The sequence below is a fragment of the Vulpes lagopus genome, chromosome 8, assembly GCF_018345385.1.
Source record: "Vulpes lagopus strain Blue_001 chromosome 8, ASM1834538v1, whole genome shotgun sequence".
In the NCBI taxonomy this organism is placed as follows: domain Eukaryota; kingdom Metazoa; phylum Chordata; class Mammalia; order Carnivora; family Canidae; genus Vulpes; species Vulpes lagopus.
The window spans coordinates 16,692,937-16,709,595 of NC_054831.1; the positions used below are offsets into that span (position 1 = coordinate 16,692,937).

At 60.1% G+C, this 16,659-nt stretch overlaps 1 protein-coding gene across 11 annotated transcripts; it reads left to right on the forward strand.

Annotated features, from left to right (window-relative positions):
- The first annotated feature begins 1,070 nt into the window (after positions 1 to 1,070).
- PDLIM2 (PDZ and LIM domain 2) lies at positions 1,071 to 15,545 on the forward strand. 11 transcript variants are annotated; one of them, XM_041767989.1, is made up of 10 exons: positions 1,071 to 1,201; positions 3,564 to 3,658; positions 4,344 to 4,495; positions 7,081 to 7,150; positions 7,257 to 7,408; positions 7,554 to 7,632; positions 11,259 to 11,341; positions 11,593 to 11,738; positions 13,441 to 13,558; positions 14,682 to 15,542. In XM_041767989.1, exons 2-10 carry the CDS (start codon positions 3,566 to 3,568, stop codon positions 14,857 to 14,859), a joined length of 1,071 nt encoding a protein of 356 aa, XP_041623923.1. In that variant the 5' UTR covers positions 1,071 to 1,201; positions 3,564 to 3,565; the 3' UTR covers positions 14,860 to 15,542. The 11 variants fall into 11 exon arrangements, with proteins under 11 accessions (XP_041623923.1, XP_041623924.1, XP_041623922.1 ...); XM_041767990.1 differs by lacking the exon at positions 1,071 to 1,201 and adding an exon at positions 1,704 to 1,726; XM_041767988.1 differs by lacking the exon at positions 1,071 to 1,201 and adding an exon at positions 1,940 to 2,087.
- The last annotated feature ends 1,114 nt before the right edge of the window (positions 15,546 to 16,659 follow it).

Sequence of the window (16,659 nt, forward strand, 5' to 3'; positions counted from 1 at the left end):
CTCTTTGATGGAGCCCTGAAACTTCTGCAGCAAATCAACCGTCCGCCCCTGGGCTGCCTGCCACCTGCTTGCACAATGACAGCTTCTGTCCCTTGACCTGGTGTGAGGTGGGAGGGGAGGGGAGGGCCCGAGGCCTGAGGGGGTGAGGGGGACCTGAGATGTCAGAAAGGGCTGCAGGCCAGGGTGGGGGAGAGGGATGCTCATCCTATTGGCGAGGTGAGCTGAGTGACTTGCCCAGGACCGCAGAGTTGCTTAGACGGGGACAGTACTCCCTTCTGGTCCACAGGGTCTGGCCCTTGCTTAGTCAATTTTGTTTTTGTTGTGAGTTTTGTGAATGCACAAGCCACAGAGTAGAAATCCTACAGATTAACCTGTAGATGCTAGGGACTAGGGTGATGTCAGGAGCACAGAAAGACATAAAACAGAGGCCCTGCCACAAACTGGGGGTAAAGGAAGGGAAATGAATCCATTCACTCATTCAAACAATATTCATTCTATGATCAGCGAATGCTAATCGCTGTGTGCCAGACACTGTGCTAGGCTCGGGGAATGGAGCAGTGAACAAATCCCTCCCACCCTAAGAGGAACCTGCCCGTCAGCAGCTTCATGTGGGAGGACAGTCTGCAGACCGGTGTGTAAGGTATGCATTATCTCCATTTTATCCATGGGGAAACTGAGGAAATTACCCAAGGTCACGCTGTAAGAGGCAGATCTGACATTTGAGGCTAGGTCTGTGCGACTCCAAGGCGGCCCTTGCCTGTCCAGCAGTCTCCTGCTCCCTGGAGGGCCTCCAGTCTAGTTGTGGCAGGGAGAGCAGTGGTGTCCTGCAAAGAGGTCAATCCAGGAGGCCCGGGACTGCGGGGTGGGAGAGTGGCTTTCACACCTGGGGTGGGGGAGCCCGAGCAGGGAGCTGGAGGCTGCGCTGTCGCTGATGGCGCGGTCAGTGCAGGGAGGATGAGACGGGGCTGAGGTAGGCGGGGAGGGTGGCGGGAGGGTGGCGGGAGGGTGGAAGGCAGGGTGGAAGGCAGGGTGGAAGGCACTCCTCGCAGGGGGAAGCCGAGGGAATGACTCACTCCCGAGCCAGGCAGCCTACAGCTGTGCCCACAGGTGTGCTTCCCTGAAAACAGCCCAGCCCCACAGCGACCGTGCAAAGTGCCGGCCGGCGGGAGATGCGCCAGGACCGGTGACCCTCGGTCTCCAGGTGAAGGTGCCCGGGTGTGGCTCTGGGGAACCGTGTGCCAGAGGGGTCTGGGCCGGGGCCTGGGGGCCGGGGCCTGGGGGCTGGGGCCTGGGGGCTGGGGCCTTCCCTTGGCTGCCGTCTCCCTAGCCCCGGAGCCTGGGTTCCAGGTGGCTGGCGAGAGGGGCCACACGGGCAGCGGGGGCCGGGCTGCCTGCTGCGGCTGGCGCACCCCAGGCAGGGCAGCAGAGGGCAGCCAGGAAGGGAAGCGGCGCCAGCTGGGACAGTGCCCGGCGACCCCCGCCGCGGCCCTGGGCTCGGGAGGTCGCCGGAGCGGAGCCGGCTTGCGGGCGTCCCGGCCGCGCGGCTCAGCGCCCCCGCGGGCCCCAGCAGCCGCAGCCCGGGAGCGCCAAGGCCTCGGGGGCGGGGTGGGGGCGGCGGGCGGCCCCGCGTGGGGACCCGGGGGTGTCGGCCGCGCCCGCGCCGGCGTCGGAGCCCGGAGCGGGCGGGGGAGCCGGGCGGACCGCAGACGGACCCAGCCGGCCCGGGGTGCGGGGGGAGGCCCTGGGAAGGCGGGTGGGCGCGGCCGGCCTGGGAGAGCGTGGGGGGCGGCAGCCCCGGGGGGGGACGGAGCCGCAGGGCACCTGGCGGGGGGCGGCCGCAGCCTGCAGGGGCCCGCGGGGGAGGCCGCGGCGGGGCGAGGGCCAGGTGGCCGCCGGGGCCGGGCTCGCGGAGGAGGCGGCGGCAGGGGCGGCCCCGGGATCACATGGGCGGAGGCAGGTCCCGGAGCCCCGGGCGGGCTCTCCCCAGAGTCGGGCGGCGGCGGCGGCGGCTGCTCCTCACCCGGCCTCCTTCCCTGCCCTTCCCTCCCGGGCCCGGCCGCCCAGCCCGACGGGTGAGCGGGAGCCAGGTGAGCGCGGCCCGGTGAGCGCGGCCAGGTGAGCGCGGCCCGGTGAGCGGGGCCAGGTGAGCGCGGCCAGGTGAGCGCGGCCAGGTGAGCGCGGCCAGGTGAGCGGGGCCAGGTGAGCGCGCCCACCTGCGCGCCGTCCGCACGGCCGGCTCCGGGGCCCTGGCGGCTCTGCGCGCTGCCGCCCCCTCCGCGCCCCGGCGCCCTCCCCGCAGCCTCCCCGGCCTTCCTCATCCCCGCGCTTCTGCTCCACGCCCGGCCCGCGGGCACCTGGGCCCCGGAGCGCACAGGGGCCGGAGCTGGGAGAGCCGGGCCGACGGGCTGGGCACCTCCCCGCGGGCCGGGCGCGGAGTCCACCGCCGGCTCAAAGGTCTGAGAACGCGGGGGCTCAGCGCACTGCCAGCGCCGGCCCGGGCCCGGGACCTGGCAGGGGCAGGGGCTAGGCCTGGGCAAAAGGCCGAGGAGAGGGCAGGCAGCCGGTTCTTGCTTGAGCGCCCTCTCCCCAGGTTCTTAAACTTGGAAAGCGGCCCCAGCGTCCTTGATCGATTCTGACAGCAATTGCGGTCTCTGGGCCTCCCCAGGGGCAGCCTCAGGGGGCTGCTGGGTAGGGTGGTGGCCCAGGCTGGCATTACAGCTTCCTGCCTGGGTTGGCTCCTGACTCCATAACTGGAGGCTCAGGAAATCCTACAAGGGCTGGTCTGCAAGGACACTCCCTTGCCCAGCGGAGGGGCAGTGGATGGGAGGCCCGGGGCGCCAGCTAGCAGGCAGCATCAGTCAGCTCACCCTGCTGCTCATTGCCAGGGGGTGGATGTGCCCAGCCGGGCACATGAGCCCGTCCTTCTGGCTGGGGCTGTTCGGAGGGCAGCAGGCCGCTGGGGGTGGTGGGAAGCCCAGTCTTGCCTATCTGGACCACATTGCCAGGGGCCAGGCAGGCAGCCAGGAGGCCCCTCTGAGGACCCTGGGCCAGTCCCCACCCAGCCAACTACTGGGACAGTCTGCGGTGGCATCATCCCCTTGTTTGCTATCACTCCTGTTCCCAGAACACTGCCCTCCCCCAGAGTGGGGAGGAAGTACCTTGTGCAGTCAGTTTTGGGGACAGGAAGCGGGCCCTGAAGCGACTTAGCCTTGCTGGTGGAGGAGGGGGAGAGGCAGGAAGCGGTGACATCTCCTACCACCTGCCTAGGCCTTTGCCGCCTGTTCTCCTGTTCTCCATCCCGCAAGCCCCCGTGAGGCACCCTGACAGCCTGCCCTCTGGAAGCCGCGCCGCTGGAGATGGTGGTGGTGAAGGGGGAACTCAGAGTCATGGCTTCCCAGCGTGGGGGGAAGTGAAACTGGGGGGTGAGGAAGGGAGTTAGTCACTTCCTCTACCCTCCCCCTCACCCCCCCCCAGCCCCTAACTGGCTGCTCACTGGACCTGTCATCCCCTCTCTTCTGCTTCTCCTGCCACCTTACAGCGTCTCCATCCCTCTGCTTCCTCAGATATGGCGCTGACGGTGGATGTGGCGGGGCCAGGGCCCTGGGGCTTCCGGATCACTGGGGGCAGGGATTTCCACACGCCCATCATGGTGACCAAGGTAAGGGCTAGTTCCAGGAGCTAAGGAGGTACCCCCCAGAGGTAGGGTCTACCCTGCTCTGCACAGGCACCCTTCTTTGTTTATTCCGGAACCAGAGGTCTGCTGCTGGGAGTGTTAGCCTGGGGAGGACTGGGGCTCCATTGCCATGGGGATGCGATGACCACTCCGGGAACAGACTTCTAGGGAGTGAAAGGGAGCTGGGCCAAGTACAGGGCTCCTCTCTCCTTGGACACCAACCCTATACCTGCTGGCAGCCATTTGGGGAGTTTACTAGAACAGAAGCCCCAGGTCCTTGGCAGTTTCCTCTTGACCCAGGCCCAGGCCAGGGAGCGTTCGTGCCAACGGGCTGCATGCAGGCAGCCACCTGCATGGTGTGATGTGCACGGGCAGGGCTCTCTATCCTAAAGTACTTCCAAGTACAGTCCCTGAAATGCTGCCATTTCTTCGGGAGGCCCGGTGAGAGCGCCAGTGCTGGGGTGAGGGGGGTGGCTCCCCTCCAGCTTTTGGAGGGCATGAGCCGATCAGCTGGGTGGAGCCTGCTGGGCTGGGGGACAAAGTGGGAAGCAGGGCAGCCTGCTTCAAACCAGCGTCTGTGTTCCCTGGGCAGGACAGAGAGAAACCCCCTCTCCTCCATCCCGACGGGAATGTCATCACTGTCTGAGCAGGGATATCTTATCCCCTACAGGTAACCGAGAGGGGCAAGGCTGAGGCTGCTGACCTCCGGCCTGGCGACATTATCGTGGCCATCAACGGGGAGAGCGCCGAGGGCATGCTCCATGCTGAGGCCCAGAGCAAGATCCGCCACAGCCCCTCACCCCTGCGGCTGCAGCTAGACCGGTAGGCCCTCCACCTCCGCTGGGCCCGCCAGCTTTCTTCTCTCTGCCAGCCTGCTGCACGGCGGCGGCTGTCCTCACCCCCCTGCCCTCAGCCCCACCCCGGCCTTCCTGGGCCCTTTGGGCTCATCTTTGAGAAGGTCCAGGCTCTGGGGCTGCAGCAGGGTGGGCTGGGGGGTGTCCCTGTGCATGGCTGGGCATGCAGCCATGGGCAGGGCAGGCTGGCATCAGCCACCTGGATGCCCGGGTTTGACGGGTTCCCAAGTGCGCAGGGTACAGGGTGTGGGCATGAAGTGGGTTGAAGAGGGGAAAGGTGTGCCTTAGGCTGGGTCTCCTGGGCCCCTGTCTCCAACAGAGGATGGCCTTGGTTCTGATCCTGGGGGTGGTTTGAGGGGTCTGGGAGCTCACTCACCATAGGACCCCTCGTTCCCTCCCCACTGCCTCTGGGGGCTGTGCTGGTGAAGGAAGATTCCTAGGCTTGGGTTTTCAGCCTGGAGGCCTGGTTGTGGGGGTGGGGGGAACAGGTGGCTCCTTGGGGTGGAGCGTCCAAGTGAGTCACAGGGCAAGAATGTTGGGAGATCCCCCAGCCAGGAGAACCCTCTGGGCAAGCCTTGAACCTGAGTCAGGCACCTCCAGCCTCTCTGCCATCCCCTCCCCTCACTTGGGCTCTCTCTGGGCCCTGGCTCCATGCCATCTCTTCACCCCCCACCATTTCACAGTGCTGCAGAAGCTGACTTCCGTGATGCTCTCATGACCCTGGCCCCGTCCTGACTCCCTCCTCAGACTCATGAGTGTTTGCAGGAGTGGGGCCTAGAAGAGGAGGGTGGAGAGTAGCTTATGGCATATGTGAAGGGGACCAAAGTCTATAAGAGGCTGCAGAGTGGGGTGGCAGAGGGGCAGGGAGCTGCTGACGCCATCACTTCCTCACAGTTCCTTCTAGAGGGACCCAGTCCCATGAGGGAGTGGGCCTGGCTGAATCCCTCCAGGCCTCCAGCTCCATGTTGGGTAGGTCAAGATTCCCTGCCTCTTCTTTCTTTGGCCTCCTCCTAAACCCTCCGAGTCTCCCCCATATCAGGAGGCCACTTGGGCACCCAGAAGCTCTATGGCAGGAAGCAGTACTCTGGACTGGAGCCCGAGCCCGAGCTTGAGCTCCCTTCACTCTGGCTCCACACCCCTCCCTGGGGAGGCTGAGGCTGTGGCTGCTGTGGTGTGCGATGACTGAGGTTCTTGTTGACCTCTCTGGAAGTGACCCAACATCCAGGAATGGTGTAGTGGGATTGGGACATGGTGGGCTTTTTCTTCACCCTCAGCCAGCCCCAGCCCTCCCATGGCTTCCTGTTCAAGGCTCCAGTGGGAAGGGCTTTGGAGGGGGGTCCCCAGGGAGCTGAGGTAAGGGCACCTCTTTTCTGGGTGACTTGGTGATTGGTGGGGGGGTTGGGGCTGCTTCTTGCTTTAGCTCTCTGGGTCCTGTGGGGGGATGGAGGCACAGGCTCCACCCTTTGTTGGCTTCAGAAGGGACCAGGAATGACCCTCTCAAAGGTATTCCAAGCCATTAGCAGCTGGTGGCGGACAGCATCTGGCTGGGCAGAGGAGAGTGGGTGGCTGGCCTGACCATTGTTGGGCTTTAGGAAATCGCTTTCTCTCTCTGGGCTTCAGTTTCTCCATGGGTGCAAGATAAAGGATTATTGATGTGAAATCAGCAATCTCCCCCAAAATTAATCTACAAACTGATGCTGACCAGTGACAAAGTCTGGATGAAATGCAAAAAAAAAAAAAAAAAAGGATCCCTGGGTGGCTCAGCAGTTTGGCGCCTGCGTTTGGCCCAGGGCACGGAATCGAGTCCCACATCGGGCTCCCGGCATGGAGCCTGCTTCTCCCTCCTCCTGTGTCTCTGCCTCTCTCTCTCTCTTTCTCTATGTCTATCATAAATAAGTAAATAAATAAATCTTTAAAAAAAATTAAAAGAGGGGTGCCTGGCTGGCTCAGTCAGTGGAGCATGCAACTCTTCATCTCGGGGTCGTGAGCTTGAGCCCCATGTTGAACATAGCAATTACTTAAAAAAAAAAGAGGAGTGGTTGGGTGGCTGAGTTAGTGAAGCATCTGGCTTTGGCTCAGTTCATGGTCTTGGGGTCCTGGGACCGAGCCCCACGTCGGAGTTCCACACTCATTGAGGAGTCTGCTTCTCCCTCTCCCTCTGCCCTTTCCCCTGCTTATGCTGTCTCTCTAATAAATAAATAAATACATACATAAATAAATAATAATCTTTTAAAAAAAGGAATAAAAAGAAAAGAGAAAAGAAAAAGACAGGGGATACTGTGAGGAGTTTTTAACAAAATTGAATTTATGAAGTATGTCCAGTCTACATATTGATGCTAAACTGTCCTTTCCTTGGAGAAATGGCGGTGGTTGTTGATAATGATTGTTTGTTTTGAATTTGGCAAAGTTGCAAGTTGACAACCTGATATCCACGTTTTGAACATTTTACTAATCTTGAGAATCTGTTGTGGGACCAGCTGGAATCTGCAGCCCCTGTCAGGTTAGGAGGGTTCCAGGACTCCTGTGACTTGCCTCCCCCCGGCCTCTCCTCAGGTCTCGGGCCTCTTCCCCCAGGCAGACCAACGGGGAAAGCTCTGTGGAAGTGCTGGCCACTCGCTTCCAGGTAGGATGGGGCCTTCTGGGAACTCCAGCACCCTGAAGTGAAGGGGAGCCCTGAGGGGCAGGGCCGGGAGGGGCTGGGTGCCACCCTCCCAGCCTTCTCTCCACAGGGCTCTGTGAGGACCCACTCGGACAGCCAGTCCTCCCTGCGGTCTTCCTGCTCCAGCCCCTGCTCCTCCAGCCCCCAGCCGGGCAGCCCCTTCTCTGCCCTGCCCCCCAGCAGCCCGCACACCCTCCCTGGGGAGGCTGTGGTCAGCCGCAGGTGAGCGCACAGGGTGGGGTCCAGACCAGGCCCCTCAGTCTCCATAGCTGGGTTTAGGGGAGCCTGAGGGCACACGCTCTGTGTCCCTGAGGCAGGCGGGGGTGGGGGGATGCCTGGCACCCAGCTGCCCTTGCCTGCATTTCAGTTTCCAGAACCTGGCACATTCCCCGGGACCCACGGCTGCTGACCGCTTTTCCTATGGGGGCCGACCTGGAAGCCGCCAGGTGAGGATACCTGGGGGGAGGACAGAGCCTCCCATCCTGGTTGGTTGCTGCCCACCAGCAGGACCCACTCAGGTCCCACTTGGGCAGCTGGGGCCTCCATTTCCCAGCACCAAGCACACCCCTCTCCGGAGCCAGGAGGCCGTTGTGTCTGTGGTGGGCCGCCCTCTCTGTGCCCCAGCCCTGCCTGGCCAGTCCCCAGCCGCCTTCTACCTCTTGCACTCCCACTTGCCGCCTCCCCTCCTCCTGCTAGCTTCCTCCCTTCCTGAGTGTTTCTCTTGGGCCAGGGCTGAAATAGTTTTGCTGCTGTTGTTGGGATGGTTCCCTTTGGCTCTGGCTGCATCTCTTGAACACATTCCTCCCCATTCCAAGTCCCATGCCCACCCCCAACTCCTGTCCCCCCATCCCCCTTCCTCCTCCTCTGACTCAGCCCAGAGAACCACCACCAGTGGGACAGTGGTTCTGCCTCAAGTTGCATTTGGCTTACTTTCTGTCTGCCCCCCTCCCTGCCCTTCTACCCTGGACACCCCCCACTGGGTCCCACTGTGAACTGGTGACAGGCCCCGCCTTCCCTGCCTTGGTGGTATTTCTCCTCTCTAAGGGCAGGGGTGAGGAAGTGAGGGAGTGAGGCCACAGCTGCTGGCGGCAGAGTTGGGGGGGGGCATGTCCAGCCTTGGGGTGAAGGGGATGAGGCCCAGCCGCTGGAATCCTACCTCCCGGTTGATTTTGCATTCCAGAAGGCAGAGCCTTTGGAGATGGCTGGGGGAGGGTATTAGAAACTGGGGGCTCTGGAGAAGGAGAGGGAGGGCTCCTGTGGGGGAGCCCATGGTAGGGCCCCTCCAGTGACTCGTTGTGGGCCTACTCAGTGGCCTGCCAGGCAGTGTGGGCATGGAGATGCCTTCGATAAGATCCCCGTCTTTAAAGAATGTGAAATGTAGTTGGGAGATAAGACAAACATGTAAAGCAGTTCTGGAACAATTAAGAACTGAACAGTGTGGTCTTAATTATAAAAGCAGGAGGCATTCTGGGAGGGGAGAGGAGTGTCGGCTGGGTGGCCTGAGAAGGCTTTGTCAGGAATTTTGCTGGACGTCGGAGGTAGGACTGGGTAGGGTTTAGATTAGGGGACGATAAGCCAGGGAGATGGGAAAGTGGTGTACCAGCAAGACCTGGCATGTTTGGGGTGGCGGTGGGGTGGGGAGGGGAGGGGCTTCTCTGGGAGATCTTTGGGGTGGAGACCAGCTGAAAATCCGCTTGGCCCAGGGCATGGCTGGAGAGGGTCCATCATCTTGGCCTTCTTCCCTGCAGCGTCCCTAACTTGGGCAAATGGGAGATGCTGGTGGTACAGGGTGTGGCTCCCAAGCCCGCAGCAGCACCTTGGAACCTGTTAGAAATGCTAATTCTCAGGTCCTAGCCTGAGATGCAGGAGTGAGGGTGCTGAGCAGGGGCACCAATATGTGTTTTCAGAAGCCCTCAGGGACCCGATGCAAAGACTTGAAGACCACCCATGCTGTGTAAACAGGAGCCCTGGGCTGGGTGGTAGGGAGACGTGGCTTAGTACCACCGCCACCATCTAACCTTGGATAAGCCCCTCTTGCTCTCTCTGGACCTCAGAGTTAGTCTCCATGCTCTGAGTTTCCTTCTTTGGCCTGAGGACCGTGGTCATTCCTTCGACAAACTTTTATTGAGCAGTTGCTTTGTGTCAGGCACCCTTCTAGGCCCTGGGGATGCACTGGTGGATAAACAGAAATTCCTAACCCAATGAAGCTTTGCATTCTGGCCTATAAAGGAGGCTGTGGTCAGATGGTGTGGGAGTCACAGGGCCCCACACCTCCCTCTTAGGAGTCACTGTGTACTTTTAGCACCTTCAAGGCTCTAAGAAGTCCCATGAGAAATAGATTTAATTTTATTAATTTCCTAAACTTTATTTATTTATTTTTCCTAAACTTACTTTAACAACAGAATTTCTCCTGGCGCTCCCTGCCCTACACCTGCAACTCACTTATTAACGTCCCCGTGTTCACCAGAACACATTTTGAGAGGTGTTGGCTATAGATGAGCCCTTTCACCCCCTGTACTTGGGGATGAAGGTTCCTGCAGGTGTCCCTAGCTGACCAGGAGGGAGGGAGGAGGAAGGCAGAGCTGCTCCCCAGTAAGGGGGTTGGGCCCCTTTCCACCAGGGCACAGTGGTCTTTCAGGAGGAAGGGGGGTAGAGGTGACTGTAGATGAGGTGCCCCCACCCCAGTCTGCCAGGGCCAGGGCCTTGCTGCTGGCTCCTGAGCTGGCTGGGGCTCCACTGAGCCCAGGGCACAGGACACCACCAGCCTTTATGGTGCCCTTCTGGAAACTGGAAGTTGCCACGTCTGGGTGGGCACATGCCTTGGTGAGCAGATGTGAAGTGAAGGGAGCACCCCTCTGGCTGGTTGGCACGGGGACTTGGCTTGCCAAGAGCGCCTGGGTGGATTTCAGCACCCCCTCCTGGCTAGCCGCTGCCCCTGTGTGGGCACGTGCTGACTTCAGATGGCGCAACGGGACATGGTTCTTAAGTAGCAGGGGCTGACTGTCCTTCCTGAGGAAACCATCTTACCATGTTGACTGCGTGGCATTGAGAGCACGAGGAATGTAGGCAGGTGGAAGGGGGCTGCAGGGGTGAGGGTCTAGGGCTGTCTTCTCAAAACTCTCAAGTTTCTGCTTTTAGCTTAAAAATTCATAGGGCTTTATCGTTTGATCCCATAATTTGTCCCTGATTTTGAATTTTAAAATTGAGGGGAATTTGGGGATCGCCTGGGTGGCTCAGTGGTTGAGCACCTGCCTTTGGCCCAGGGTGTGATCCTGGAGTCCCGGGATCAAGTCCCACACTGGGGTCCCTGTGGGGAGCCTGCTTCTCCCTCTGCCTGTGTCTCTGCTTCTCTGTGTTTCATGAATAAATAAATAAAATCTTTAAAAAATAAAATACAATAAAATAAAATTGAGGGAATTTGGCCTTCTGGGGAACTGTGCTCCCAGCATGGTATGCTGTGGCCTGTCTGGTTGTGGCTGGGTGGGGCTCCCTCTTTCCCTGGGGGTGGCCAGAGATAGGAAGCAGGGGAGGAGGGGTGGGTGCAGAGGTGCAGGCCAGAAAGGGGAGCAACAGGGAATTCGAAGGCAAGATTTCCACTGGACAGCAAGTGTAAAGAGCCCCGGATGGACAGCACACACCTGGAGAGGGGGCACTGCTGCTGGCACGTGGGCCGCAAATGGGCTTGACCCCCCAAGGCTCCAGGGCAGCCAGGAGAGGCCCACCAGCCCACACCTGGGACAGGAGGCTTGTGCAGGGGCGAGGTCCCAGGTGCAGCCCCAGCCCTGCCCCTGGAGGGGTCTCAGGCCCTTCACTCCATGTTTCCCCGACCTCACCGCAGGAGGATCTGCTTCCCCTCTGCTGTCCAGCCCCTGCCCAATCTCCTGGCGGGGCCTCTGCACCTCCGTAGGTGGGTGTAGGTGGGTGCTGGCCGCTGGCTGCCCGGTACCCCGGGGCCTGCAGGGGCCCTGCTGGTCAGCGGGGGCCGCGCGCCCCCTGGTGGTGGGCCTGGGGGCGGGCAGACGGCCCGAGGCTGCAGCCGCGACTCCTCCCCTGGTGCCTCGCTGTCCTGCAGGCCGGCCTCGGCGGCGCTGGCGACGCGGCGGTGCTGGTGCTGCCGCCTTCCCCGTGTCCCTGTCCCTCCAGCCCCAGGCTCAGGTACCGGCGGGGCCCGGGAGGGGGGGTCCCGGAGGGCCTGGGAGGGCCTGAGGCCGACGGGCTTTCCAGAGAAGAGGGATGGGGTAGTGGGGAGGTGGGGGGGGGGGGCTTGGCGTTCCTCGGAGTCCCCCCGGAATCCCCTCCCCTGGGTCTCCCCTGGGGCACTCTTTCCCTGCCCCCATGCTGGCGCTCAGACCCAGGGAGGGACCCTCACTCCTGGCTGCCTCCCGTCCCCGTCCCCGTCCCCGCAGTGCGGACTCCGAAAGGGGAAGCCACCTTCTGGACGAGGACTCCGAAGTCTACAAGATGCTGCAGGAAAATCGCGAGGGGCGGGTGGCCCCCCGGCAGTCCAGCTCCTTTCGGCTCTTGCAGGAAGCCCTGGAGGCTGAGGAGAAAGGTGAGTCCCTGGGGGAGGGGGGTGGGGGGTTCCAACCCCCAGGGTAGGAAGGAGGTTCCAGCAGGACACCCCTGGGCCCCGACTGGACGTGATATTGAACTAGTATTAAGTGCTCATCACAGGAGTAGACACCAGAGGGGGGTTCCAGCACGAAAGGAGCTTTCACGCTGGTCGGTCTGGTAGGGGGGTGCACCCAGAGGTGCTGGTAGGGGGTGCACCCAGAGGTGCTGGTAGGGGTGCACCCACAGGTGCTGGTAGGGGTGCACCCACAGGTGCTGGTAGGGGTGCACCCAGAGGTGCTGGTAGGGGTGCACCCACAGGTGCTGGTAGGGGTGCACCCAGAGGTGCTCGCTGGGATCAGGAAGCGTGTCAAGGGAAGCATAAGGTGGGGGGCAGGGTCCCCAGGCAGGGCTTCGCAGACGAAGGTGGGTTTGACTTGACTCTTGAAGAAAGATCAAGACTTTTAACAAACGGCCTTAAGATGGCGGCTGGGAGTTGGGGCCTCAGAGAGGACACCAAAAAAAAAAAAAAAAAAAAGATGGTGGCAGGGAGCTCCGCGGCCTGTGGTGGCTGTGGCTGGCTGGCAGCTGGGGGGCTTGGTGTGGGAGCCCGAGCAGCGGGGCCTGGCAGCGCGGAAGGCGGTCTCGGAGGTCACGTCCTGGCTGAGAGGTGTCGTGTGCCCGGCTGAGGAGTGCCCTGACCCGGGAGGGCCGCGTGCATAATGCCAGGCGCTGCCTCCCGGATGCCGAAGTGAGCAGAAGAGAGGGACGGGCCCTTGCCGGCCACTCGGTGATTCATTGGACAGACATTTACTGTGCCTGTCGGGTGGGCCAGGGGTGTGCGGAGCGTGGGCCGAGCGCAGTCGGGCACCTGTCCGCCCCAGAGGAGCTGTTGATGGGCAGACAGGCCTGCGCAGCTCCTGAGGTGGCTGTAGCTGTACTGTGTGTGCGTGTGTGCGTGCGCGCTGCCCCCGTGCAGGGGAGAGGCGAGGAGGCCCGGCCTGAGCACTGGCTACAGGGAGGCAGACGGTGGGGCGGTCGGGAGGATCAACAGCCTCACCAGCACAGTATCTGGTGGCTCCTTTCAACTCTGACATTCAGCTCCCGGGATGTTCACTGCGGTCAGAGGGCAGGGAGCCAGTCTTGTGCATCATCACCCTGAGGCCTTGGTGGAGTCCGGGACGGGGCCCAGGGAGAGGGGTGGGGGGAGCACAGACAGTCGGTGACTCCACGGCTCAAGCCTTGGCGTCCTTGGCGGCCAACAGGGACCATACCCGCCCAGGAACATCTGTGCTTCATCTCAGTGTTGTTCCAAGGCTCACATGCAACAGTGTCCATAAAAGCTCTCTGAAAACTGTATAAAGGTATTGTGGTGCTGCTATTATCTGTTATTACCATCTTTTAATTAATATCATCACGACTGGATCACGAGAGGAAACGCCTGCTTGGTGGGAGGTGGTAGCCACAGCACAGACGCTCTTCGGATCCCTTAGCTTGGGCTGACTGTGCCTTAGCCAAGGAGCTGCCGTGATCACTCTCTTCTTCTATTACCTACCTGCCTCACACCCAGTGTTCCTTTGGAGGTGCGTAAGAGCACCTCTTAGGAGTCCGTGTGCGAGGAGTGTGCAAGGATCAATACAGCCTGGGGGCTGCCGCTGGTGGATGACTCTAATGTGTCTGTCTGCACCCCCCACCCCTCCCAGGTGGCACACCTGCCTTCCTGCCCAGCCTGCTGAGCCCCCAGTCCTCCCTGCCCACCTCCAGGGCCCTGGCCACCCCACCCAAGCTCCACACGTGTGAGAAGTGCGGCACCAGCATTGTGTGAGTATTGGCGGCTGGGAGGCAGGCACGCCCAGGCAGGGCCCTGCGGAGGGTGGGGGTGGGTGGGGGTGGGGGGTGGGGGTGGAGCCTGGGATGCCCTCTGGAGGACTCTGCAGAGAACAGCCTGTCAGGGCCCCTGGAGGGGTGGGGTGGGGTTTGTGGGTTATTTTCAGGCTTCTTACAGCCTTGCTGGCTTCTTCCTGCTGCATCTCCTCCTTCCTGGTCTCTCTCCCCCACCCTGGAGGAGGAGGAGGAAGAAGAAATGCTACTGCTTCTGATTGCTCTCCAATAATCTCAAAGCCTCTGGAGATCTGCCTCTAGATGAGGTGCCTCCTCCTGGAAAATTTTGCTCTTCCCCCTCCCTCACCCCCTTTGGAAAGAGATTTTCCAGAGGTAGGTTCATTTTTCTCAGTGGGTGGCATTATAATGCAGCCACATTCTCTGGCAAATTGCTGAAAGCCCACTCCCCCTGCCATAAATTTCTTTTCTTTTCTTTTCTTTTTTTTGCCATAAATTTCTTAACATGCAGTGTGCAGTGTTGACGAGCTGATGACTCACCTTAGGCAAAGCCTTTAGCCTCTGCGGGCTTTTGTGATCCCCCTGCGGGATGGGATACAGCTCATGCCTGTTGTGCAGATGCGAGTGGTGTATCTCAGAGCAGGGGGCAGAGCTCCCCAGGGCTCGTTAGACGGATGGCTGGCCCATGCCTCAGAGCTTCCTCTTTGGGGATCCCTGGCCCCAGAATTTGCATTTCCGACTTGTCCCTAGGGGTTGCAATACTGAGGGTCCTGGTACCTGGGACCACATTTTGAGAACCACTGCTCCATTAACAACCCAGAAAATTCAGGATAGAGTATGTCTGCCTTTGTGTAAAGGAGAAAGGACTCCTTTTTTTTTTTTTTTTTTTAAACTAGAGGTCCTAGGGGTGGGGGTTGGGAGTTATTGAAGTGAGAGCCCCAAAGGAAGCCTCAGGGAGTCCAGGGTCTGAGATTTGGGGATCTTCCCTGACTCTGGGCTGGGAACTAGGCTACTGGGAAATGAGAATGGCAGCGTCCTGCCTGTCGCCCCATCTCCACCCCAACGCCCCAGGCTAATGGCTCTCCCCTCTCCATCGCCCCTGCAGGAACCATGCTGTACGCATCCAGGAGGGGCGCTACCGTCACCCGGGCTGCTACTCCTGTGCAGACTGTGGGCTGAACCTGAAGATGCGGGGGCACTTTTGGGTGGGAGACGAGCTGTACTGTGAGAAGCATGCCCGCCAGCGCTACTCCTCACCCCCCACCCTCAGCTCCCAGGCCTGAGCTCCTGGCTGTGCTCTCAGCCTGCCCTCAACTCTGTGGGCACCTATATAGCAAGGCCATGCCAAAAGCAAGTTGGCAGGGAAGGGTGGTGGCAGGTGGTGGGGTTCTGCCCTCCGCGCTAGGTGAGGCCAGGGCCTGGGACCTGTCCTCATGCACGGTCTCACCATCCCAGGCTTCTGCTAGGTACTCTCACTTTCCCCCGCAGGACAGGCTGTGCACCAAAGTCTGAGGTGGGCACTGCATTGGGTATCTCTGTGCAACAGGGGTTAGGTGGGGGATGTGACACAGAGATAAATATGTAGAAAGAGAGGGGTGGGCCAGAGGCTAAAGGTATTCACTCTGTATAGTTTTCACATATGAGCTCTATAAATATATATACATGGACAAAACAAAGTAGATCCTTTCTCTCCTTCCCAGCCCGGGCCCCTGGGGACGAGCTTCTCTCTACCACTGGGGAGAAAGTCCTTATTGGCATAATTTTTTCCCTTTTATTTCCCTCCCTCCCATTAACCCCTGCCTTACCAGGTGCTTCACTATGTGATCCCCCTTACTGAAGAGGCTTGCTTCTTTTAGTGGAAGGTTGTGCTCTTTCTGGACAACTTCCCCTCTTTTTTAAAAACAATTTTATTTTATTATTTTTAAAGATTTTATTCATCCATTCATGAGAGACAGAGACAGAGAGAGAGAGAGAGAGAGAGAGAGAGGCAGAGACACAGGCAGAGGGAGAAGCAGGCTCCACGCAGGGAGCCTGACATGGGACTCGATCCTGGGTCTCCAGGATCAGGCCCTGGGCTAAAGGCGGTGCTAAACCGCTGAGCCACCAGGGCTGCCCAAAAGATTTTATTTTTAAGTAATCTCTACCCCCCCAATGTGGGGCTTGAACTTACAATGACAGTTGGTGGAGCACATTTGGTTGTGTGCTCCTCCTGGACCCATTTATTTATTTATTTTAAAGATTTTATTTATTTGAGAAAGAGCACATGTGGATAAGGACGAGGCGGGTAGAGGGAGAGGGAGAAGTAGACTCCCCACTGAGCAGGGGGCTCCATGGGGAGCTTGATCCCAGGACCCCGAGCATGACCTGAGCCCCAGACAGGTGCTAAACTGACTGAGTCACCCAGGCGCCCCACCTCCTAGACCCTTTTTTATAGATGCCAGTTTTACTGGGATAATTCCTGGTCCATGAGAGGCATGAGTTTCTCACTGGGAGCCTGGAGAAGAGGAGAGGTGCTGGAGGGCAGGCAGGAGAAATAGGAGGCAGGTCTGGATGTCCAATCTGTCCAGGCCCGGCTTGGTGAGACAGTGTCATACTCCTCTGGCACTGGCCAGCCTGGGACTCTGTGCTCCTCGCTCTACCTGGGGTGAATGCTGTGAGCCCCGCTGACTTACCCAGATGAGCCGGGTGGGCAGGAGAAGGGCAGCATCCAGAGCACCTCCAGCACTTGGCCAAGGCTGTCTGCACCCATTTGAGAAAGATAATCACCAGAAAGAACCTCGGACAGGGCTACAGGTTAGCCTTGCCTGGGAAGGACAGGCCAGTGGAGTCCCCATCCCAAGGGACCAGCCTACCCACCCTGGGAGACCCCACTGGCTTCATTGGTAGTTGATTTGAGAAACAAAAACAATCAGTGAAGAGTGCTAGGTGCTAGGTGAGTCTATCCTCAGGTATGTTTGAGTTGAGGTGGGGGCCAGAGGTTCCCTACCGGATTTAGGGCTTGATTCACCCACCACCCCCAGTCCTAATCCCAAAGGACATTTCAGAAAGGTGTATGGGTGCTGCTGGGTGCTCTAGACCTACCC